This window comes from Nuphar pumila, chromosome 2, assembly GCF_984573655.1.
Source record: "Nuphar pumila chromosome 2, dmNupPumi1.hap1.1, whole genome shotgun sequence".
NCBI classification, from domain to species: domain Eukaryota; kingdom Viridiplantae; phylum Streptophyta; class Magnoliopsida; order Nymphaeales; family Nymphaeaceae; genus Nuphar; species Nuphar pumila.
The window spans coordinates 89,366,197-89,392,886 of record NC_143250.1 but is presented as its reverse complement, the minus strand read 5'-3'; the positions used below and the strand labels follow the sequence as shown (position 1 = coordinate 89,392,886).

At 39.4% G+C, this 26,690-nt stretch overlaps 1 protein-coding gene across 1 annotated transcript; it reads left to right on the top strand.

Annotated features, from left to right (window-relative positions):
• Positions 1 to 25,968, top strand: LOC149846019 (exportin-T-like). The gene is made up of 15 exons (XM_089996119.1): positions 1 to 2,059; positions 2,159 to 2,236; positions 2,388 to 2,477; positions 2,610 to 2,714; positions 2,990 to 3,049; positions 3,322 to 3,384; positions 3,458 to 3,553; positions 5,483 to 5,647; positions 6,485 to 6,658; positions 7,159 to 7,224; positions 7,347 to 7,445; positions 24,813 to 24,959; positions 25,365 to 25,589; positions 25,680 to 25,731; positions 25,852 to 25,968. The coding sequence occupies exons 1-13, from the start codon at positions 335 to 337 to the stop codon at positions 25,452 to 25,454; spliced, it is 2,958 nt and encodes a 985-aa protein (XP_089852245.1). The 5' UTR covers positions 1 to 334; the 3' UTR covers positions 25,455 to 25,589; positions 25,680 to 25,731; positions 25,852 to 25,968.
• The last annotated feature ends 722 nt before the right edge of the window (positions 25,969 to 26,690 follow it).

Below are 26,690 nucleotides of genomic sequence, written 5' to 3'. Positions count from 1 at the left end.
ACGATTCTCAGAATTCCCCACCAATCCTGAATAAGCGAGAATCAGAGAAAGGCGAGCAACCACCATCCCTTTCACTTCCTCCTCCTCCTCTTTCCATCTGATAACTCAAAAATCCTTCATCTCCATCACCAGGTACAGTTCAGTCTTTTCCCACCGTCGCTCCGCACTATCCCTTCTAATCTGAAGCACAAAACCTACCTAAAATTTGAGAAAGAAACAGAACCCCGGAAACGTAAGAAAAAGGATCTGTTTTTTTGTATGCAACCACTTGTTCTCCTAGGGTTTCAACTCAGAGGAGGGGAAGAGTGGTGGGTTTTAGGGTTCTTGAAGGGTCATGGATGATCTGGAGAAGGCGATCATCTTCAGCTTCGACGAGTCCGGGGGCGTCGATCCCCTGCTCAAGTCGCGGGCGATTTCCTACTGCCGGCAGATGAAGGAGTCACCCGGCATCTGCCGCGTCTGTATGGAGAAGGTCCTCTTCTCCACCTTCCCCCAGGTCCAGTTCTGGTGCCTCCAGACCGTCCAGGAGGTCCTCCGTGACCGCTTTTCGTCGGTCGATCCCGACGAGCGGGCGTTCGTCCGGAAATCGGTCGTTTCTATCGCCTGCTCCGACGTGCTCGACGAGGGCTCGGCCGGGGCGAGGGTTTTGGACGGGCCGGCCTTCATCAAGAACAAGCTTGCTCAGGTTTTCGTCACCCTGGTCTTCTTTGAGTATCCTTCGCCGTGGTCGTCGGCCTTCCTGGATTTCCTGTCCCACTTGGGCAAGGGCGCGGCCGTGATCGACATGTTCTGTAGGGTTCTGAACGCCCTCGACGACGAGCTCATCAGCCTGGATTACCCGAGGAGCGCCGAGGAGGTCAGGGTCTCCGGCCTGGTGAAGGACGCAATGCGGCAGCAATGCGTGCCACAGATTGTGAGGGCCTGGTACGATGTGGTCGCGCTGTACAAGAGCTCGAACCCGGAGCTCGCAGCCTTCGTCCTCGACACGATGCGGAGGTACGTCAATTGGATCGATATCGGCTTGATCGCGAACGACGTCTTCATACCAATGCTCTTCGAGATTGTCCTCATCGATGGGCATCCCGATCGGTTGCGGGCGGCTTCAGCTGGCTGCATTTTGGCGATGGTCTCCAAGAGGACGGAGCCGAAGGCAAAGCTCGCACTTCTGAGGAGCCTGCGGATCAACCGAATTTTCGGGATGGTTATCGGTCACGAAGAGTCTGAATTGGGTTCTAGTTTGGGCTCGCTTCTGATCGGGTATGCCGCAGAAGTATTGGAGTGTTCAAAGCGATTGGAATCGGAAGATGTCTACAATGAGAGTGTGGAACTCTTGGACTTGGTGCTGCCCTCTGTGTTCTATGTGATGCAACGTAGCGACGAGGAGACAACATTCAGCACTCTGCAGTTCCTCTCTGGTTATGTCTCTACAATGAAGACATTGTCCCCATTGAATGAGAAGCAGATGCTGCATTTGGGTCAGATACTGGAGGTGATTCGGGCAAAGATTCGTTATGATCCTGCTTATAGGGAAAATCTCGATTTGCCAGATAAGATTGGTAGAGAAGAAGAAGAGCGGATGACAGAGTACAGAAAGGATCTGTTTGTATTGCTCCGGAGCGTGAGTAGGATTGCACCCGGTGTTACTCAATTGTTCATCAGGAATTCATTGGCGGCGGCATTAGGTTCAGCAGATGTAGAGTTCGAAGATGTGGAGGTGGCGATATCTCTGCTCTATGCACTCGGCGAGGCAAAAAGCGACGAGGGGATCAGAACTGGAACTGGGCTCTTAAGCGAAATGGTGCCAATGCTTTTATCAGCAAAGTTTTCATTTCGCTCGCATCGACTGGTAGCTCTTGTTTGCTTGGAGACGATTAACAGATATGTCGGTTTCGTTCATGAGCACACTCAGTATATCCCGCTTGTTCTAGCTGCATTTCTGGATGAGAGAGGCATTCACCATCCCAACATCAATGTCAACCGTCGAGCCAGTTATCTGTTCATGAGAATAGTGAAGGTGCTGAGGGCAAACCTTCTACCATTCATAGAGACAATCTTGCAGGTACATTCAAAATATATTCATAAATTGATTTATCCCCACAATGTTAATATCGGGCATGACATTTAATATCGTTGCTTCCTGTGATGCATTTATTATCAGAGTTTGCAAGATACAATGGTTCGTTTGACACAGTTGGATTGGGCATTGAAAGAGCTAGATGGAAGTCACATATTTGAGGTATGGAATTCGTTGTTAATCCTATTCTTTTTTTTTTGTTCCGGCTGATCTCTAGTCACCCTGTATACTCTCATCTTTCTTGTGTTTTTCACAAGGGTAATGTTCTTGATTGCTTCTTTTGATTGTGCTTCGTGGTGTTGTCAACATATAGGCAATAGGGATGTTGATCGGGATGGAGGATGTATCCCCTGAGAAGCAATCCGAATACCTCTCGCTGTTGCTCGTTCCTCTCTGTCAGCAGGTAGAGACCTTAGAGTTGCATTTAGATTGATGTGTTTTACAGTCTCTGGTTCATTCTCGAGATTCTCAGGTTCTGCTTGAACTATATTGAAGTGCTTGTAGCACAGTTTGATGCATATTTTCTTTCATCCAGGTAGACATACTGCTTTCAAATGTCAAAGCAGATGATCCTGCAGAATTATCTGCAAAAGTGGCCTGTGTCCAACAAATCATCTCGGCAATAAATTCACTCAGCAAGGTTCCTTTTCTTGCAATCCTTTGAAGCTCAAATTTTGTCATAACAATTAACAATAGTGGTTATTTCAATCATGTCTTTATTTAATTATTTTTTGAAAGTTCATTTTTGTTATTGATATTATGTTCATTCCCCATCATTCTTGTGGGGTTGTTCTGGTTGATTCTTGATTTAATAATAGGAAGTTCTACCATATTCTCTGATTCCTTGTACCTTAGATAGTTGGAGAGTTGCTTTCAAATGCTATACATGCTAATTTTTGTCTTTCTAATGGTTAGGGATTCAGTGAGCGGCTTGTTACAGCTGGTCGGCCCACCATTGGCATCATGTTCAATCTGGTATGACTTGCAGCCAATGTGTTTAGGGAATCGGGTGTGTTTAATCTTGCAGTCACCGGTCTCCTGTATTCATCTGGATGAATTTAGGTTTCATCAGTTATTTAATGATGAGATGGATAGGAAATATGCTTGGTTTCTAATATCTAACAAAGCACATGTTTTTTGCTGGTTGCCATCTATATTGCTAACTTTCTTCCATTACTCTATTAGTGGCTCGAGCATGCTTTGCTTGATGCTTGAAATATAATCCAACTCACTTCTGAAAATTGCAGACTCTGGATGTTCTCCTGAAAGTTCTTCTGGTGTTCCCAAAGAATGAACCGCTAAGGACTAAGGTAAATGCTCTTAACATGTTCTATAAATTCCTGCAATGACTTTCCTCAATGTTGGAGTTTCAAAAATATGCAGGTCACCTCTTTTATTCATCGCATGGTTGACACCCTAGGAGCATCCATATTTCCATACCTTCCTAGGGCGCTGGAGCAATTGCTTGCGGAGAGTGAGGTATGTACTGGATTTCAAGAATATGCACTACCAATTCTCGCTCATGTACTCCACTTTATCTGGAAAGCCAGTAGAATTGATGCTTATGCTTGATTTGCTGTTAATTATAATCTGTGTTTTTCCCAAGAACCAAAAACTCTGAACAGTAGGCATATCTTCACCAATGGTAAACAGAATCGAACTACATGATTATCTTAAGATTATCTATCTCTGGGCCTAATGGTGCTCCAGTTAGAAGGATGGAGAAATGGGAAAATATATTAGTTAAAAGAGGTCGGGGTAGGCCTAGGAAGACTTGGATGGAGATGATAGGAAATGATATGAATGCTTTGAACCTCACCGAGGACATGACATTGAATAGAAATGATTGGAGGAGAAGGATTCATGTGGAAGACCCAGAATGATTTTCTTTGTTGGTTCATATCGCCGACCCCAATTGTTTTGGGATGAAGGCGTAGTTGTTGTTGTTGTATCTTTACCTAAACGTCATGGTATAGAACCTCACAACCAAGCTGAGACCAAAAAAGGCTCAATAAAAAGGTCCTGTCATTTAGAATCCGCCATTGCATGATAAAGGAAGTAAAACTTCCCAGAAATTGAGGCAGATTAGGGTTATATTGATCTATTTGATGCTCAAAACAATGGAGCTTTTGGGTGTCTCAGATTCAAAACAGCCGACCATGTCTTCAAATCACCAAGTATGAAGAAGAGAGATGGAAACACTTTTATTTTTATATTTTGTTTCTATGTTTCTTTCCAGTTTTAAATATTTTAGATTTCCAGATTTTTTTATATATGCTGATATTTCCCATGATTTTCCCCAATCTATCATGAGATTTTCATGATAATGAGATTTGTGACACTGGATGAAAATACCCTGAAAAGATAAATGACAATGTGACACTCCTATGCACTCTTTATAGAATTATAGATTCACATTTGGATACTGAAGTTGCATAATTGCCTCAAGATGTCTTCTATGTCACATGGATATGGACGTGGGAGCGGCACACTTAAAAATTAGGATAGGGACACGGCCGTACACACACATAGATGTGTGTGTGTAAATCACTACATTTATGAACATCAAATGATGAAACTAAGTTGAAATTGAAATGTAATGGAATTGATGACAAATTAAAAACTCAAGCAAATATGAAATAAGTAAATAAGATCACAAAAGAAAATAGATAAAGTTAATGACACGATGCTGACTGTGTGTAAAACTGGTTTGTCTATTTCGATGAAGTGTCGTATCGTGTCCGTGAAATGCCGGAGTGTTGTGTTGTGTTGTGTTGGTACGGGATACACATGCTAAGTGAAGTGTCCGTGTGGCATAGGATGCTGCTGATTTTATTGGGAAAGCTGTCTGACGAACTGTTTTTGGAATAAATTCATACAAAATGGAGGAATGGATAGGTTTCTGATGGTCTGCTGGAATACACATGCTAAGTGAAGTGTCCGTGTGGCATAGGATGCCGCTGATTTTATTGGGAAAGTTGTCTGACAAACTTTTTTTGGAATAAATTCATACAAAAAGGAGGAATGGATAGGTTTCTGATGGTCTGCTGGAATTAAGCCTTATTTGTCTTGCTTGTCTGATGCAATTCTTCATCTCTCTCTCTCTCTGATCTTATCTTTTCTGATATCCTGTTCAGTGCTTCAATTTACTGGTCTTTTTTTTTAGTACTCAATTAGTTGCTTGATTTTGTATTCTTTGGTTGGTAATGGCATGCTCGTGCCTATAAATGTTAATCTCCCAATAATTTGATATGTAATAGTATCATATTTTCTTTTTTTGGGTTTGAATGCTATCTTTGCTTGCAAAATAAAATGTTTTTCATATTGGCTCTCAAAGCTGTTTCTCGTGCCTTGTTGCTTGAGCAAGGGGAACCTTTTTGATGCCATGTTGATTCTGTGTTGTTGCAGCCAAAAGAAATGGTGGGTTTTCTTGTGTTAATCAATCAACTTATACTCAAGTTCAAGACTGCAATGGGCAGCATCATGGAAGAAATTTTTCCTTCTATTGCAAGTCGTGTATTTCATGTCCTCCCAAAGGATGCATTTCCCTTGGGGCCTGGAAGTAATACTGAGGTACGATAGTTGTTGTTCATTAAGATTTACCACATAAGGCTCATTTAGTATTACCCTTGAACTTCGATTCATTGGCTTGCTATAGTATCTCTTGCATTAAGACACTGAATTTCCCCTTGGCAAGCGTTTCATGTTATGTACTATTCATGAATTTGTGCACATATTAATACCAAGGAGAAAATAACTATAGTTATTCAGATTGTATCATGTATGGTATTCAATCATTTTGCACCTTTGTGAACCTAGCAGTCTAAGCACAAGCTTGATTTCCCAGAGTATACTTCTAACTGCATAGGTCAATGTAAAGATTGCAGTTCCACCCATAAATTATTGGCCATACTGTAATTTGGATTCTGTCCCACCAATTTAAAATATGGATCAAGTCATGTTCTTTTGATTCAAGATAGGTTCTTAGGTCATTCAAAGCAATTCTGTAGGCAGACTGGAAGAGTTCTAGTCAAGTTCACTTCTGTGTGCCTATCATGGCTCCAATTTCATCTTTTCTAATTTTGGCTTATAAGATGCATCATGTCTCTGTATATCTATTGCTTATATCATCTAATTTCTTTTGTGATTTAAAATTTTCAGCATACTGGCGAAATATTGTTGGTTTCAGATTTAGCAAATAATCTTATGCGTTACTGGTTTCTTTCATCTGCTAACTGATTGCCAGGAGAACAAATGAATCACTTGATTGGTTATAGTTGGTTCTCTATTCCATGGTTTGTTATAGTGTAGATTTACTCCTTTGTGCTTCTTAGGGTTATTGCAGTTATGTATTAGTAAAAGCTCGACTTCTTTCAAAATCCAAATTCTGTTTTTACCCTGAACATGCAGGAAATTCGTGAACTGCAGGAGCTTCAGCGTATTCTGTTTACATTTCTCCATGTGATGACAACAAATGATCTCTCCTCTGTTTTGCTTTCTCCCAATAGCAGGGGATATTTGGATGCAGTAATTCAGTTGCTTTTGTATAATGCTTGCAGTCACAAGGACATTCTCGTACGAAAGGTTTGCCTTTTGCTTCTATTGTTTGTGGGGAACCTACATAATGCTAACACACACTCATAGATGTGCGTCCATGTGTGATATTTCCATGGCTTTGCAAGGTGCAAACCTTGAGAAATATCAGAAATGTCCTGTAGTGTTATTTGCAGACATTTTTTTCACTCATTCTCAATTTCTCTCTTTTTTTGTCCATTAATCTACCAGAGGATGCTAGTGGTTCTATTCTTTCATTCTCACAGGGCATTAGCCCCAGAAGGGGGAGATGAAACAATGGTTAACTGCTTTTTGACTATTTGAAAGCCTCACCACTCACCAGATGCTAAATTAATTTTCTTGGATCAAGCACATCTGGGAAATGCAGCTGTCGATGATTATTCCAAAATCTTTCTTCCGTTTCATAGCATATACCCAAACTACTTTAACATATACAGATCAAACCTTGTAAGCATGCACAATGTCAGTGTGTCACACATTAACTAAGATTACTTCTATTCTTTGTGCAGGCTTGTGTCCAGATTTTTATAAAACTCATAAAGGACTGGTGTTCCAAGTCTAATGGCGAAGAAAAGGTGAGATTTTCTTTTCGTGGTTCTTTTTCTCAAAGTATATGCACATGTTTGTTATGGCATTTTCTCCTATGGGTTTAAGAATTACCAGTCCATCATTTGAAGACTGTTTAATTTTCTTCCAGGTGCCTGGTTTCCGGACATTTATCATTGAGTCATTTGCTACCAATTGTTGTTTATATAGCGTGCTTGACAACTCCTTTGAACTGCGTGATGCCAATACTGTAAGTTGTTCTATTTGATTGAGGTTGAATTTTTGGTAGAAGATTCAACTATTTTTTCTGGGAAAAGAGGTAAAATGCCCCTTTCTGCATTAGATTTTGACTAGAGCAGCCTTGAAATTCTTTTGCAGATGCTTCATGCTAGCATCCCTTGATGTTAGTAGAGTATTTGCCTTAGCTAGTTAAATATTTATGTAAACATAAAGCTCAATCTGTGACATGAAAACATAAATCTCAAAAAATGTAGATTATACTGTGAGACGAAAACACCAAATATTGATTCCACGCTTGATTCCATCACATGTTCCTACTTTATGAATATGGATGCATGCATTTTTCATGCATCTCTTTACTCGTTTCCTTTCTGGGACATCTGGTGGTTAATTGTCACAAATTAGGTTGTGACTTTTGCTTTTGAAGTTTCTATTTATCTTTGTTAAGTTGTCTTAACAAACCTCCTCACTTTCTACATACTTATTAGTCTTGTGTTTGTTTCTGTTAATGCTTTTCAAGTGTTTAAAATGTTGAAAACATATATCTATGTATAAAGCGTCCAAAGTCTCTGTTTTGCATAGCATATCTGTTATGTCATATGGTAGGTGTGAAAACTTAAGAAAGACGATGCAGATATGAAATGAGTAAACTTGTGTAATGAAGTGCCGAATAAGAGGAGCAATGTCTCCAAGAGAAAACAAGAGAGCACGCACATACACAAATAGCCACTAATGGGCAAGAGTACAACAAAACCACAAAAGTGGCAAAACACCCAAAAGAAGAGGAAAAAATATATTCCATTCAAGAAGGCTTCAAAGAAGCATACTTTACAATGGGGGAAAACCCCTTTATTTATAGACAAAAGAGGAGGCCTTGGAAGGGCTCCTAGAGGGACGTTGGAGCCCTTCCAACGGTCATAAATATGACCGTTGGATGCTCCAACGTCCTTCTAGGGGGGCCTTTCCAAGGTGAAAAGGAAAAAGAATAAGAAAAGAAAAAAAGAAAAAGGAAAAAGGAGGAAAAAAAGAAAAGTACAATATGCGTGAAATGTAAAAGACTATTTTACCCCTAGTGAGTATTTACAAAAGTATATATTTATATATGTAGATAGACACATAGACATATATATGTAATATATATGTGTATGTGTCATAATCTATCTATCTATATATATATATATAACATATTTTAACACCCCCCCTCAAACACACGGTGAGATCACCGAGAGTTTGCTAAGGAGAAAGTAGAAACGAGGCGATGGCAAAGCTTTGGTGAAGAAGTCCGCCAACTGGAACTCAGTAGGAATATATGGTAATTGAATGGTGCCCCGTAAAAACTCATCACGAACATAATGACAATCCATCTCAATGTGCTTTGTTCTTTCATGAAAGGTGTGATTGCTGGCAATGTAGATAGAACTCTTGTTGTCGCAACACAGCTTCAAAGGAGTTGAGAATGAGACTCCCATATCTTTAAGCAAACTTCTTAACCATACAATTTTAGTGGTGGTAGTGGCCGTCGCACAATACTTTGCTTCGGTAGAAGAGAGAAAAACTTTATGTTGCTTTTTACACCTCTATGAAATAGGTGATTCTCCAAGAAACACACAATAACTTTTGGTAGAAATACGATCATCGGGGTTACCAATAATCAGAGTCAGTATAAGCAAGTAAAGTAAGAGGTGAAGAAGAGGGTAAGAATAATCCTTTTGTTATGGTGCTTTTCAAATATCTGATAATTCTCATGACTGCGACCATGTGAACGGTGGAGGGAGCACTCTGAAATTGGCTTGCACTATGAACTGCATGAGAAATATCGGGCCTGGTGATAGATAAATATGTTAGTGACCCAATCAATTGACGATAAGGTGTGAGATCTGCTAAAAGAGTGCCATCACTGACTCTCATCTTGGCGTTGATCACTTTTGGCGTCGATCACTTTTGGCGTCTTCACCTTCTTGTCATCTGTCAGCCTAGACCGATCAATAATGTCGGAGGCAAGCTTCATCTGAGAGAGAACATACCCCTTGGGGGAGTATGCAACTTCAATTCCTAAAAAATACCTTAAATAATCAAGATCAGACATATCAAAATTTTCTTTAAGAATATTTTTAATAAGGTCAATACCCTTCTTATCATTACCCGTGATAATCATGTCATCTACGTATAATAACAAAATTGTAATGTGTTCATTAGAATTTTTAACGAACAAAGCAGTATCAGTATAACATGAGGAAAAACCATTATCGAGAACTACTTTGCTAAAAAGATCATATCAAGCTTTTGGTGCTTGTTTAAGACCATAAAGACATTTATTTAACTTTAGAATATTTTCTTTAGCAATTTCAAGACCTGGCGAAGGATCCATAAGAACTTCTTCACATAGAGTTCCATTTAAAAAAACATTTTTAACATCAAGTTGATATATCGGCTATTGCTTAATGGAGGCTAAGGCAATTAATGTTCGCACATTAGTCATTCTAGCTACAGGAGCAAATGTTTCTTCATAATCAATCCCATATTCTTGCGTGTAGCCTTTTGCAACCAAACGAGCTTTGTATCTTTCTAGAGATCCATCACATTTGGTTTTGACTTTATATACCCATTTACACCCAATTGCCTTTTTTCCTAATGGTTGACGAATAATGCTCCAAGTTTGAGCTTTGTTAAGAGCCGCTAACTCAACTTTTATAGCTTCAATCCAATGTGGATGATCTTTAGCTTTTTTAAATGAAGTAAGCTCATGATACAAATGTATTAACATTAGACAAGCCCTATAATTAGGTGAGAAGGATTCATAAGATACAAATTTTTGTGGTGGCCTACTATTACGAGAAGATCTTCTAGGTGGATCAATAGGTTCTTCTAAGGAGAAGTCTTGGGAATATCTCTCAAGAGCAGGTTGATGTTCATTTTCCAACCGCCGGGTATATACATTTATATCATTAAGGTTCTCATTTTGAGAAACATTACCATGTTGTGGCATATCATTATGACTTGAAATGCCATCACAAGTATTATCGCAAATAATTACATCAGGAGACTCAATTCTAGGAGCTAGATCAAATATGAAGGAATAGTCAATGTTTTCTCTAAATGTGTGAACATCAGATCCATTTTGTTCTTCAAGAAGGTTTACATTTCTTGATACATAGAGTTTATTATTTCGAATATCATAGCATCTATAACTTTTTTTATTTTCACCATAGCCAATGAATACACATTCAAGAGCTTTAGGTGATAATTTATCTTGTCCTTCAACAAACACAAAGCATTTACATCCAAATATCCTTAGTCTATTAAAATCTGGAGTAATTTTAAATAATTTTTCAAAAGGTGATACATTTTTTAAAGAAGAAGGGGGCATGCGATTGATAAGATATGTTGCGGTAAGAAGAGTTTCGGCCCAAAAATTTTTAGAAACATTTTTAGAGACAAGAAGTGTTCTTGTAATTTCAATTAAATGTCTATGTTTCTTTTCCGCAAGACCATTTTGTTGCGGAGTTTTAGGACAAGATCGTTGGTGTAAAATTCTATTTGTTTTGAAATAATTTTGAAAATCTTTAGACATGTATTCACCTTCAGAGTCGGATCTAAATATAGCTATATTGTTTTGAAATTGATTTTGAATAAGAATATGAAATTCTTTAAAATTAGGACAAGATCGTTGGTGTAAAATTCTATTTGTTTTGAAATAATTTTGAAAATCTTTAGACATGTATTCACCTTCAGAGTCGGATCTAAATATAGCTATATTGTTTTGAAATTGATTTTGAATAAGAACATGAAATTCTTTAAAATTAGTGAAGACATCAGATTTGTTTTTAATAATATATACTCATGTATATCTAGTAAAGTCATCAATAAAAGTAACATAGTAGGAGTAGCCCTCTTTGGACATAACGGGTGCCGACCCCCATATATCGGAATGCACAAGTTCAAAAGGTTTTTTTGACACCGTTACTATGTGAATACTGAAGCGAATGGATCTTTCCAAGAATACAATCATTGCATGTAAATGTATTTCAAAATTTTTCCAAAAAAGGAAAGAGATACAACTTAGAAATACTAGGATGTCCAAGCCTCTTATGCCAAGTCTCAATATCTTTTGATTGAACATGATTACAAAATGATTTGGATGGCAACTACAAAAAATCCATATAATAAAGATCCCCTCTTCTATGGCCTTGCCCAATCCGCTTCTCGAACCGGAGATCCTACAAATAACAATGGGTAGGTGAAAAAGTGACATCACATTCAAAATCTGTAATTTGAGAAATGGAAAAAAAATTTAAATTAAGTTTTGGAATAATTCGGATTTTGGGAACAAAAAAATCTTTGTTTTGGCCATAAGTTTTCTCGAGATTCCCAATGCTTTCAACATCCAAGGATGTTCCAACGGCAGTGGAAACATAAGATTTGAATTTGTTGAGACTTGGTTTTGACAAAAGTGATGCATTCAGAGTCATATGAAAGGAGGCACCCGAGTCAAGAATCCAATAGGTCATACCTGGGAAGGATAAGATGGCGGGAGCGAAAGTGGATGGTGTAGAGGATGATGGAGTGGAATTCATCTTCATGAATTGTTGAAGAGTTTCGATAAGATGAGCAATGGACTCCTTTATGTCTCCATCTTTCTTTGAATCTTCGTTCGGAGGAATTTCCCCAACGGAAGCCACCTTCTTTTAAACCTTGGACAATCCAGACGAATATGGCCTAGTTCATTACAATTATGACAAATAATTTTTCTTCCTCCACCACCATTATTTTTTCAAAAATGGGGTGGTTTGTACGGCCTTACATTGTTGCCGGGTCTAGACACGGCATGAACTTCATCAACATCCTTTTTTAAGGCCAAACGAGTCTCTTCTTGACACAAGTCGGCCAAAATGTCACTTAGAGGAATAAAAGCCCTATGAAGGAGGGATTCTTTTAATTGCTCAAACTTGGGACGAAGCCCATGAATAAATTGGAAAAATCTTTCTTTCTTCATTTGATCTTGCATCATGACAATAACACTACTTCCCATTGTGGTTCGAGAAGGACAAATTCATCCCATAAAGAAGATAGGGTACTATAATAGTCCCTAATACCTATGTCACAGGGATTCGGCTAGCAGGGTGCCGCACCCGCGTCGACGCGACTCGACGCGGGTGCGGGTGCGGTCAACCCGATCCTGGGTGCGTTGACCACACCCAGGATCATTTAAGTCCATTTTTTTGGATTTTTTTTTTTTAAAATTTGCCCTATGCTGCGATTTTTTAAAAAAAAAAAATCTGTTGACAGCAGCTGTCTGTCAGCTGGTTGACAGCAGCTGTCAGCTGGCTGACAACAGCTGTCAACTGCTCGATTCTTTTTTTTAAAAAGCAGCTCTGTCAGCTGGCTGACAGCAGCTGTCTGTCAGCTGCTCGATTTTTTTTAAAAAAAAGCAGCAGACAGCTGTTTTTTTTAAAAAAAAATCGATTCGTAAGGGAGGGGAACCCCGACCCCATATATATATATATTTTGACATTTTTGCCCCTGCCGCACCCCTGCACCCGGGTTTTTTGGAAGTGCCGAATCCCCGCACCCGCACCCGCTCTCGCACCCGCACCCGCACCCATGTGACATAGCCTAATACTCATATGACCTTGCTTGGTTTCTCTTACTTTTTCTTGTAGGAAGAAATGTTTAGCAAGATCTTTTTGAGTGTACATGCCTTTCATAAAGAACCAAGCTTCATTGGTCCTCTTAAACTTTGCAAGATTTGCACAAATTTTTAACTCAACATTATTCATGAACTATGCTAAAATTTTAGCATGCTCACTTTCCCAATCTTCCATTTTCTAGGAGAAGTCAAGAATAGCTCTCTTTTTCTTCTTGATTCAATGCTTTTTCCTCGTCGCCTTCAAACTTGGTTTGTAAAACCCGCTTAAAAAAAAAATTGGACCTGGGTCGGGTCCGGACCTGACCCGGGCCCCTCTTCATTAGGGTTTTAATAACCCGACTTAGGAAGAGGATTTCAAATCCTCTTCCCGAGCGCCGCCCCCTTCCACCTTCGTTTTCGGAAGACTTAGGGAAACCCATCAGGGTTTCCCCTTTCGTCGCCCCCCGAGGCTTTTAAAAGCACTGCAGGGGGGCAGGGGGGGGGGGGGGAAGGCACACAACCCTTTTGCCCCCTGTGCCGCCTCCTCCTTCCCTGCGCACGCCGCCAGCGCCGCCCTCGATCCCCTCGCGACGACTCCGCCTCCTCCTTCTCTGCGCTCGCCACCGCTGCCGTTGCTGCGACCCGTGCCGACACCGGCCACCACCTCCCAGGTACGCCACTCCACCTTCTCCTCCTCCCCCTCCCATCTCTCTCTGTCACCTCGCCAGGACGCCGGCAGGCGTCGCATGTTCTCTGCCGCGCCCTCCCACCTCCCTCCTTGCCCATTGGAGACCCGACAGGGGGCCTACAGGGCCCCTGTCGTACCCTTCTCTCTTTTGGGGTGCGCCGGTGTGCCGGCAGCGGCCAATGGCCCCTGCGACACCCCCTCGCCCCGATCTCTCTCTCTCTTCGGCAGGGGTTTGTCCCCCTGCCATCGTCCTTTCGCCGGACGGCAGGGGCTTGGCCCCTGCCGATTCGTTGTTGTCGGCAGGGGCTCGACCCCTGCCGATTCGCTGTCGTCGGCATGGGTGCGACGCCTGCCGCTTCAGTGCTGTCGGCAGGGGCGCGATCCCTGCCGCTTCAGTGTTGTCGGCAGGTCCTAGCCCCCTGCCGCTCCGCTGCTGTCGGCAGGGGCTAGCCCCCTGCCGATTCGCTGTCGTTGGCAGGGGCTCGACCCCTGCCGATTTGCTGTCGTCGGCAGGGGTGTGACCCCTGCCGCTTCAGTGTTGTCGGCAGGGGCGCGACCCCTGCCGCTTCAGTGCTGTCGGCAGGGGCTAGCCCCCTGCCGCTCCCTTGCTGTCGGCACGGGCTAGCCCCCTGCTGCTTCGTTGTCGTCGGCAGGGGTCGCACCCCTGCCGCTTCAGTGCTGTCAGCAGGGGCGCGACCCCTGCCGCTTCAGTGCTGTCGGCAGGGGCTAGCTCCCTGCCTCTCCGCTGCTGTCGGCAGGGGCTAGCCCCCTGCCGCTTCGTTGTCGTCGGTAGGGGTGCGACCCTTGCCGCTTCAGTGCTGTCTGCAGGGGGGCTCGCCCCATGCCGCCTCGCTGTTTTTGACAATGACTCATTTCCCTGTCGCCCCGTTGTCGTCGGCAGTCGGGGGATCACTCCGTGACGCCTAATCTTACCCTTGCCCTCGTCTCACCATTAATTATATTAGCATAATTGAACATTTCACACTATTGCAGATTTACGCAACGGGTCCAGTTCGCGCTCCACGGCCCGACCCTCGTATCATCTACACTCGTAGACGCACACAGCTGCACGACATCCCAAGGTAGGGTAAAGTCGCACAAAGGGCAATAAATGAATCTATTTAAGTTGAAATAATTAAGATGCCCATGCTAGATATGCTTAGATTTATATTGCTTCTGCATTGCATATTTTCTTGTCTGCATATTTATGAGTCGATGTATGATTTTACTCTTTGAGTATTAATTTGCGTATTTTCTTATGTGGTTGAAGGTGGTTTTGTACTTTTTGCAATACTTATGCCCTTAATTGCTTGCATATATACTTTGCCTGTACGTTCCTATGGGTCGATGTACAATTTCATTCTTCGATCATTATTTTGCATAGTTGCTTATGAGTTGAAGTGTGGTTTCGTATTTCTTGAAATACATATGCCCTTGTTTGCTTGCATCCATTTTTGCTTGCACATTTCCTTTGAGTGAGGTACGACTTCGTATCTCGTGTATTACTTATGACCTTATGTGTTTTGCCTGTCTAAGTGGTCAATGTATGGTTTTGGTACCTCGTGTAATTACTTATGTGCTTTTCCCTCGATGTGCGGCATCGCAAGTCGATAGTTCTTTGTTAACATGTTATAACCTGCATATGCCCACACTCATGGTAAATATGTACTTACATAAATATTGTCTTGTGCCTATCCTGATATCACTTGTTTTCAAAACATTAGAAGTTGCACTTGTGCGCTATAGTTCTTTTAAAAGAGGGTTTTCTCCTGCGAACCCAGTGCTCTTCAAATGGCACAGCTTTTGCAAAGTTAAGTTTTAATCATCGCAGGATGTCGAATTTGCATTTGAGTTCTCCCAAGTCCGCACACTTGGGAAAAATATTTTATAACCCCGATTCAAGTTGCGACCCAATTCGAATAACCCCGATCAGGGGCATGAGCATATGAGTGAGTGGGGTTCTGTTGAAGGACCCATTCTGTATTTATCAATCTAGTGTCACATGTCAATACTAAGACAAATTTTGGATGTAAGATTGATAGTGTTGTGCCTTGAGTGAATGACTTAATGTGGCATTATGGCTTTTAATGATGAATCGTGTCAAATGAGCACTCCTTTATTCTTTGGATCGTTATGAAGTTGTGTTGGGTGTTCCTTTTGAGAAGCCCACACACCTCCCTAGTTCAGTATAGTGTACTTTTAGACATGCACAACATGTTAAGTACTTTGTTGATTAGACGAGAGATCCGAGATGACCTTACAGCATGAAATATGAAAAATGTTGTTGAAAGGAATTCAAGACTTATCTTGTCAAATTGTGTTGTGTTACTTCTTATGCAGATAATATCTGTTGGGGTTTCTTTGGTGAAACCATATCCTTTCATCGTAGTCGTACTTTTGACAAGTACGATCGTACTTTTTGACAAGTACGTCTTCTTACGTTGCGATGATTGGATGAGTAGGTTGTGGCAACCTCGATAAGTGCAAATAACAAAATGTTGTGATCACCTAAATAAGTGATGTTTTCGCCTTCACCGGCAAGATACTCGAGTTGGTCGAAAGACCAGAGTATGTAGAATGAGTCTTCAGTTAACTACCCCTGATGTGCTCATTCGAATCGCTGACTTCAGGAGAGAGGACAGGAAGGTACAAAACTTCGATGGACAGGCCATTAATGGCAGTTACGAGCAAAAGACTCGACTTCCCCAGTCATCAGAGTTAGGGGAATGGGACACCATAATTATCCTAGGTGGTAGCTCTCCATGTTTGGGATGCATCCATTGTTTATGCTGCTTTGGGGATTTCTCTCTTGGTCACCGACCGTCCCCTTAGGTGCGAACTCAGTCAGCTATCCGAGTTATCATAAAATACATAGCATAATAAACCCTCGGATCAGTCTAGGCTGTTTCTAGAGTCGTGCCTTGTGCGTACCCGCTTGGCCAGTTAATATCGAAACAAAATTTAAATCCGATCACACAATGCGTTCAATTATGCACGTATGAAAGTTATAGGGTACAACAAGTTCAATACTTATGGAATTGTGTTTGTGGTTGATGAAATATTGTATTGTGCTAGTTAACTTTCTTGTGCAGTGCTTTGCTTGTAATAGTTAGCCTACTTGTGCCAGTAAAATGCTTGTAATAATTTTAGCATTGTGCTCATGATAGTTGCTCTGTGAATCTGTTGAAATTAAATTGCTATATAATTGTCTGTCTGCTTGACATATTAAATTATTCTGCTTAATTATGTTCAATATTGTCATGTCTGTGCACCTACCAGTTTTTAGCGAAACTGACCCATTTTATGGGCAGGTGATGTATAGGTGATACAGTCTGCGATGGCACGATGACGTGATGAGATCAAGATAAAACTCTTTCCCTGATGTTTCGCTCCTGAGGACATGTTGGTAAATTTGGTATAAAGTGTGTTCCAAAATTTCTCTTTTATTAAACCGTGAGTTAATAAAACTGTTTTAGTAAGCTTCTTCTTGGTTTCAACAAACAAAAATCTCAATTATTGAAATTGCATTTCAAAACCATTTGATTTCAATAGTTGTGCGGAATTCGGCAAAGGAAAGTTTACGCTGTAATGCGCTCAAGGTCCATTGACTTGTGGTTTTAAAAATATCATTTTCCGCTGAAGTACTATTTAAACTATGATTATTGTATGATTTCAAAGCTTTCTAAACTATTCTAAAAGTTACAAGTCCTGGATTTTTGGGGCGTTACATGGTTAACTTCAATTGTGGTTCCGGAATGGTTCCACACACATAACTCCAAAGTTTTTTACCTTTGAGATTATTTTCTATAGCGGCCACCCACATATGATATTTGGTCCCATATAACTTAAACGAGAGGTCAATTTTGGCGTCTTTGTTGGCCATTTAGAGAAAGAGAATTTGAAAGCAAAAGAGAAGAGATATTACTTGACAAGAGAGGATCCGATGAAGCTTTCACAACCAAGGCTCTGATACCATGTAATGAAGTGCCGAATAAGAGGAGCGATGTCTCCAAGAGAAAACAAGAGAGCACGCACATACACAAATAGCCACTAATGGGCAAGAGTACAACAAAACCACAAAAGTGGCAAAACACCAAAAAGAAGAGGAAAAAATATATTCCACTCAAGAAGGCTTCAAAAAAGCTTACTTTACAATGGGGGGAAACCCCTTTATTTATGGACAAAAGAGGAGGCTTTGGAAGGGCTCCTAGAGGGACGTTGGAGCCCTTCCAACGGTCATAAATATGACCGTTGGATGCTACAACGTCCTTCTAGGGGGGCCTTTCCAAGGTGAAAAGGAAAAAGAATAAGAAAAGAAAAAAAGAAAAAGGAAAAAGGAGGAAAAAAAAGAAAAATTACAATATGCGTAAAAATGTAAAAAGATTATTTTACCCCTAGTGAGTATTTACAAAAGTATATATTTATATATGTAGATAGACACATAGACATATATATGTAATATATATGTGTGTGTGTCATAATCTATATATATATATATATATATATAGATATATATGTATAACATATTTTAACACTCTGTATGCATTGTCACCTTCTGTATGGACAGGGGGGTGGCTAACCCTATGACATTGTAATGAAATGGTGGTCTTCAACAAATGCACAAATAACTCACAAACAAGTGTCTATTGGAGACACTACAAGCATGACCCTTGAAAGGGTATAAAAGGAAGAACACTTGAAAAATAAATAATACTTTATTCATGAAAAAAATGCTTAAGAAGCATAGTAATATACATTGAAGGGGTTCACCCCTATATATACAAAAAAGTGGGAGAGAGGAGAGCTCATTTTGAGCTCTCCAAAAGAGACGTTGGATTCCAACGTCTCTTAATATAGCTGTTGGACTACAGTCCAACAACATTTATTATTATAGCTGTTGGACTGTAGTCCAACAACATTTATTATAGCTGTTGGACTACCGTCCAACAGCTATTTGCACAGTCAAGTTCCAACATCAAATATCTAGTTTCTATTGAACTAGATGCTAAAAAAGAAAATAAAGAAAAATAAAAAAATAAAAAAAGAAAATAATAAAAGAAAATATAATAATATTAAATAATATATATATATATATATATATATATATATATATATATATATATATTACAGATTACATTTTAACACTCCCCCTCAAACTTACGGTACAATGAGCGAAAGTTTGTCTAAGAGGAAGTGAAATCTGGGAGCAGCGAGAGGCTTGGTGAAGAAGTCTGCTAATTGATATTCTGATGTAACATATGGCAGATCAATGGTTCCATGTAAGTATTCCTCTCTGACATAGTGACAGTCCATCTCAATGTGTTTAGTGCGCTCATGGAATGTCCGGTTGCTTGCAATGTAGATCGCACTTTTGTTGTCACAGCACATCTTTGAAGCTTGCGTTGCTTTAGCTCCCATACCCGCTAGCAATCGTCTGAGCCAAACAACCTCCATAGTGGTAGTTGCCATGGCTCTGTATTCAGCTTCGGTGGAGGAAAGAGAGACTTTTTGCTGCTTCTTGCACCTCCACGAAATTAAGGTTTCACCTAGGAACACACAAAAACCAGTAGTTGAGTGTCTATTATTGGGATCACCTCCCCAATCAGCATCAGTATATGCAATTAAATTTAATGAAGATGAAGCAGACAAGAAGAGTCCTCATGAAAGAGAGGATTTTAAGTATCTAATAATACGCAAAATCGCTCCCATGTGTACGGAGGTGGGAGCATGCTGAAACTGACTGACTGTATGAACTGCATGAGTTATATCTGGCCTAGTGATGGAAAGATAAGAAAGAGCTCAAACAAGCTGTCTATAAGGAGTAGGATCATCAAGAAGTTCTCCATCATCAATTTTCATTTTAACATTGACAACTTCTGGAGTGTCTACTTTCTTATCATCTGTAATTCCAGACCTGGAAACGATATCAAGAGCAAATTTAGATTGAGATATCAAATACCCCCGAGGGGAATAAGCAACTTCAATGCCTAAAAAATATCTTAATAAACCTAAGTCAGTCATTTCAAAGTGAGTTTTAAGAAGAGATTTGATATTTGCAACTCCCTGTTTGTCGCCTCCGGTGATGATCATATCGTCCACATAGAGAAGAAGAATAATGATGCCTGCATCAGATTTCTTAACAAACAAAGCAGTGTCAGTTAAACAAGGTTGAAAACCAATATCAAGCATAACATGACTAAATTGATCATACCAGTCTTTTGGAGCCTGTTTAAGACCATAAAGAGCTTTTTCTAGACGAAGAGCTTTACCCTTAGGGATACTAATACCAGATGAGGCTTCCATGTATACTTCTTCAACGAGATTCCCATTCAGGAAAGCATTTTTGACATCTAATTGAAAGATAGGCCATATTCTAATGGAGGCCAAGGTTATTAAAGTTCTAACAGTGGTCATACGGGCCACATGAGCAAATGTTTCTTCATAATCGATGCCATACTCTTGGGCATATCCTTTTGCTACTAAACGAGCCTTATATCTTTCCAGGGTCCCATCACTTTTGGTTTTGACTTTGTATACCCACCTACAACCTATAGGTTTCTTACCCGGAGGAATATCTTGTATCGTCCAAGTATTGGCCTTTTCTAGTGCATCCAATTCTATTTTCATGGCTTCTATCCATTCTATATGATTTTTTGCTTGAGAATAGGATGATGGTTCAACATATGATTGTATTAATGTAATGGCGGCCCTATACGTGGGTGAAAAAGATTCATAAGACACAAATTTTTCTGGAGGTTTAGAGATTCCAGACGTTCTTCTAGGTGAGACTTCAGAGTATTTTTGTAATGCACATGGAAGATTTTGCTCTCTACGTCTTGAATATTGTAGACTAACATCCCTATGGATTTGCTCTTCATTATCATCATTTTCAACAGCAATAGGACTTTGATCATTGTCAAGGTCACATCCAACATTGCATTCATTGGATTTTGAAATTGGATCAATTAAAAACGAGTATTCAGTGACATCCTTGGATTTTTCAAATTCAAAGAAGCTTTCTTTTTCCAAAAAAGACACATTTCTTGACACATATAATTTGTCATTTTGAAAATCGAAACACCTGTAGCCTTTTTGATTATCAGCATATCCTAAAAAGGCACATGGGATTGCACGAGGAGAGAGTTTGTCATTTCTGTTGGTGAAAACAAAACATTTGCATCCAAAGACTCTTAATCTAGAATAATCTGGAGTTAAGTTAACAAGCTTTTCTATTGGAGTTGTATTCTTTAATGAGGAAGATGGCATCCTATTAATGAGGTAGGTGGCAGTTAGGACCGCTTCAGCCCAAAAACTTTTTGGAACTTGATTTGCAATTAGCAATGTCCTAGTAGTTTCCATAATGTGCCGATGTTTGCGTTCGGCTAGGCCATTCTGTTGTGGAGTGTGTGGACATGATCTTTGATGTGTAATACCATGTAAATTGAGATAATCTTTGAATTCGTTGGACATAAATTCTCCCCCTGAATCAGTGCGAAAAATAGAAATATCATTTTGAAACTTATTTTTAACCATTTTATGAAATATTTGGAAGTTAGCAAAGACATCAGATTTATGTTTAAGAAAATAAATCCAAGTATGTCTAAAAAAGTCATCAACAAAAATGACATAATATGTATTACCTTTGGAAATTACTGGTGCGGGGCCCCAAACATCCGAATGTATTAACTCAAGTGGTCGTGAGGAAACAAAAGTTCTACTAAGAAATGGTAACCTTTTCATTTTGCCAAGAATGCAGTCTTTACAAGAAAAATTTTCAGAATTACAAAATTTTTCCAAACTTGGAAAATATTGAATTTTAGACATATGAGGATGGCCAAGCCTTTTGTGCCATAAATCCAATTCTAATTTCTGAATATTATAACAAAATGCATTCTTGGGTAATTCCAAAAAGTCCATGTAATAAAGTCCTCCTTCTCTATGGCCTTCCCCAATCAGCTTCCCTGACTGGCGATCCTGTACCCAACAACCATGAGAAGAGAAGGAGATATTACATCCATAATCAGATATTTGCGAGACAGATAAGAGATTCAAATTAAGTTTAGGGATATATCTAACTTCTGGGATAAAAAATCTTTTGGATTTTTGAAGATTTTCAAAACATCCTATTCCTTTTACTTCGAGAGATGTGCCATCGGCTGTAAAAACCTTTGACACACTTGAGTTATTTTTAAGACATTCGGATAGACTATTAACATTTGGGGTCATATGAAAAGAAGCACCAGAATCTAAAAGCCAAGGAAAGTTACCTGGACCGGAGAAAGATGCAACTGCCGCTCCAGTTGAGGCTTCGGTTGAGGAGGATACCCCTTTGAGAAGAGGTTGAAGGATTTCCATCAGTTGAGCCATAAACACAGGTGCATCTTGATCTTTTGACTCAGATTCAACAGATGCAACTCTTTTTTCTTCTCTTCTTTTTAACTTTGGACATTGAGGCCTATAGTGCCACGGTTCATGACAATGATGACAAATAACTTTTCTTTTATCAAAGTCGCCGTTTTGCCTTTCAAAATGAGGCGGCTTGTAAGTACGAATATGATTCCCCGGTCTAGATACAGCTAAAATGGAGTCATCATCAACTTTTGGAGTACTTTTTCTAAGTCTATTTTCCTCCATAGTGAGCTCTTCTATAGTATCAACAATAGAAGGAATTTTTCCACGATGTAAAAGGGCCGATTTGGTGGATTCAAACTCCGGCCTTAGACCATTCACAAATTGATAGAAATGTTCCATATCGAGTTGATTTTGGCGAAGCTCGATGTCTTCGGCACAATGCCATTTGGGCTCAAGAAGAGCCAACTCTTCCCAAAGTTCGAACAACTCATTATAATATTCTCGAATAGTTTTATCTTTTTGAGTCATTGTCCGAACTTTATCTTGTAAATTGCATACATGTGCAATATCTTTAAGGGAATACATGTTTTTGAGGTATTCCCAAGCCTTATCGGCATGCTCAAACTTAGCTAGACTAGAGCATTTTTTAATGTCTATGCTATTGATGAGCCATGACATAATTTTTGCATGCCCTATCCTCCATTCTTTCCATTTCTTTTCATAAGTGGCTAACGCCTTACTCTTCTCTTCTTCCGTTAGAGGAACCTCTTTATCACCCTCTTTCTTGGTAAGAGATAGTTTAGGTTTCAAATCGGAACCATCCACTATACCCCATAAACCTTTTCCCCAAATGTGGTGCTTCATAATCGAAGCCCACATTACATAGTTAGTATCATTTAGCTTCATAGGAATGATGGTGGTCTTATCATTGTCATCCATCTTTTACAAGGGTAAGAGAGGAATAAATAGGAGGAGAGAGAAAAAAATAAAAAGAAAAGAAAAAGAGTAGACAAAAGAATAAGAGAGGATACAAAACCAATTTTTTTTTGTAGCACAAGTTCGCTTTTCTTCAAACAAATCTTCTTGAGCCAAGAACAAGGTGATGAAACACCTTTTGTAAATGTGGCACGAAAATCGAGGCGGAAGCACTTCAAGATCTAAGGATTTCGTAGCTCTGATACCATGTAATGAAATGGTGGTCTTCAACAAATGCACAAATAACTCACAAACAAGTGTCTATTGGAGACACTACAAGCATGACCCTTGAAAGGGTATAAAAGGAAGAACACTTAAAATAAATAATACTTTATTCATGAACAAAATGCTTAAGAAGCATAGTAATATACATTGAAGGGGTTCACCCCTATATATACAAAAAAGTGGAAAAAAGTGGGAGAGAGGAGAGCTCATTTTGAGCTCTCCAAAAGAGACGTTGGAATCCAACGTCTCTTAATATAGCTGTTGGACTACAGTCCAACAGCATTTATTATTATAGCTGTTGGACTGTAGTCCAGCATTTATTATAGCTGTTGGACTACAGTCCAACAGCTATTTGCACAGTCAAGTTCCAACATCAAATATCTAGTTTCTATTGAACTAGATGCTAAAAAAGAAAATAAAGAAAAATAAAAAAAGAAAAAAAGAAAATATAATAATATTAAATAATATATATATATATATATATATATATATATATATATATATATATATATTACAGATTACATTTTAACAGACATATCCCAAAAGTGACAGAGATTCTCCATTGAGATGCAACGCATGTATAACAAGAATATGCCCAAAAAGAGAGCACTTGCATTGCATATGGCTTGTAACGGACTATGATATGGAGCGAGTATCTCTGGACACAGATCTGGACATGATTGGATGAGGCTTTGCATCTGATTAATCTTGACCTGAATTCAAATTAGGCCTACTTTAAGCTGTGCTAGATCTTAATCTGATAGACGGCCTCATCCGAGGTTTGGGAAGGGGAATTTGAAAGTTTTGGAAAGCTGAAAATACTGGGGGATTAAGTCTCCCCCCTTGAATTACTGTTAGTGGTTTACAGGAGGATCAACATTTACAAACCAGTTGGGAGGTTTATCCTTCCAGGATAGACACTCCCCATATTTAATCACAGTTCAAAAGCAAATGTAGACCTGGATTGCAAACATGAATTATGCAGTGGTCCAGCATTCCTTGGTGCGTTATGAACCTGGCACTCAGTTAAAGATGATGTGCCTGAACTGATCTGATTACAGAACCTTACATGACTTGTTATTAAAGTCACAGCAATGGATATTTGTGACACCTGGTTTATATAATTAAAGAGGTGGCACCATCAACAAATCTTTGGAACAAAATCTTTTTGGCAGATCAATTAGATGGCTTCTGTTAACCTAGGGAAAGCGAAAAAATGCAAAGAAAACAGAGTAGAATGTCAATAAATAGATTGCATCACTAGTTAAACAACATTATTTGATCTGAATCACTTAGTGTCTATAGGTACTTAGTGCTGGGGTCTTGGAGTCTTGGGTAAAACGTACACCTTTTAGGTCATGTACATTATATTGTTCTGTAAATTTGTGAATGCTTGAAAGGGATCAGTAATGTATGGTTTTGTCGAAAGTTTTGTAAGTGCTTTGTTCATTTCTTGAGAATTTCACCGTCTGAAAGCCTAGCTTTTTTCCCCCTTTGATTTGTATTGCCAGCTCATTCTTCTTGGAGAAATTGTTGTGGCTCAAAAAGTCATGTACGAGAACCTTGGTGATGAGTTTCTTATTCATTTCCTGACAAAGGGCTTTCCAGCAGCACACTGCCCACACAATCTAGCTGAACAGTACTGCCAAAAATTACAGGTAACTGTTATATATATATATATATATATTTTCTGGTTCATTCTATTGTGCTGGTCAGCGCTCCATGGGTTGTCAATATGTATTTCAGAATGTGGAGTCTTATGTAAGATTCAGGAAGTGAGCAAGTGGGCCATATATAGGCATCTTTAGATTCACTGACCTGCATATTGCTCTCTCTCTCTCTCTCTCTCTCATTTACGCCCAATAGATGTCAATGCACACATACACACAGTTGGTCAGTTTCTCTATTAAAGGAAAATGAGAAAAGAAGATCCATGCTTGCTATGATTTGGTTGTTTTATTCACTTATCATTTTTATTAGTATATTTGCATGTGTTTTGTGCTCTTGGGTACAATTTGATTTCGTACCTTATTTTGAACTCTACAATTTCATCATCTGTGCAGAGTGGCGATATTAAGACACTGAGGTCCTTCTACCAGCTGCTTATTGAAAATTTGAGATGCCAACAGAATGGAAGCCTTGTTTTTAGATAGCATTATTCCTGTGGGTCTTGGTCATTTCCAACAGCTCATAGCTTCAGCCATCTGATACTGCTGTTCTAACTGAAATTCTAATTTCCAGCCTGCAAAAATGCCTGAAGATCATGCGGTTTGGACTGTTTTCTGCAGGTGTGCTTTTGTAGTACATGCTTTCAATTACATGTGGATTCTTCCTTTTGTATCATTTTCCTTCTTATGCTCATTTTGAATTTTTGGCAGGGTTGCTTCTGTGAATAGGCCCTTCAGTTGGTGGTTTTTATATGAGAGTGATGTACGATGCAAAAAGAACTTAAATTAGATGTCCTTTTTTCCTTGCTTCCCCAAACAAAATATTTTGAATTTGGAAAAGATTTCACTGATTGTTTGCTTCTTTGATGGTCACTGTGTTCAGGTGTATATTTTCGGGAGCCATTTCCTTTGATCTTTGAAAGCAAGAGTTTTGAGCGTTATATCTGGTGTAAATTACAGATGGTAGCAGCAGCTCGTGTATATTCCTTCTATTGAAAGATACTGGTGCACTTCGTAAGTTTGTTGATTTGCTGGTTTGTTCTTTTCCTTTTTCTGTTTCTGCTGTTCACAATAAGCCTCACGATCACTACGGGCTTGAAAATTTTGATGGCCATCATTATTATTCAGAATATTGTTGGGCTAGGGGAATCTTTTCTTGTCATATCAACAGTAATAAACACTACATTCTTGGATTATAAGTAAAAGGCCGATATTATTCTTTTTGCACTCGTAGTCTTCATATTTGTTTTTATTGCGAGCCACTGTTTTAACAAGCCTTAATTCAGCAACCGGGGGCCTAGTCGGAGCTTTGAGTAGTTCGTGGCATGAACCTGCCTTAACCGCTAAACCTAACCAAGTAGGCTAGATGCCATAGACTGTACATAGGTGTTAAGTATAGGTATGTCACTCTGCCGTATTCTGTTAGATTCCAGCCTGAGGACTCAGTCAGGGTCATTGTTGTCAGTATCGGAATCGGACTTGTATCGTTTTTTCATAAAATACTTGTATGGCGCTGTATCTTATTCGTACCTTATCGATTGATATCGGTCTATTTAAAAATGGATTTTTAATAAAAGTTCAAAAAAATAAAAAAAATGTTAAAAAAATCATGAAAAAAAATTTAAAAAAATGTAAAAATCAATACAACTCAAAAATACAAAATTAAACAATTTATAACATGTAAAGTACACAATAGAATAAGATCACATCACATCAGAATAA

Excerpts from the sequence above, each read along its gene's own strand:
- LOC149846019 (XM_089996119.1), top strand. The coding sequence starts at position 335 with ATGGATGATCTGGAGAAGGCGATCATCTTCAGCTTCGACGAGTCCGGG. Across the intron at positions 2,060-2,158 it reads TCATAGAGACAATCTTGCAG|AGTTTGCAAGATACAATGGT; the intron begins GTACATTCAAAA and ends ATTTATTATCAG. Across the intron at positions 7,446-24,812 it reads AACTGCGTGATGCCAATACT|CTCATTCTTCTTGGAGAAAT; the intron begins GTAAGTTGTTCT and ends TTGTATTGCCAG.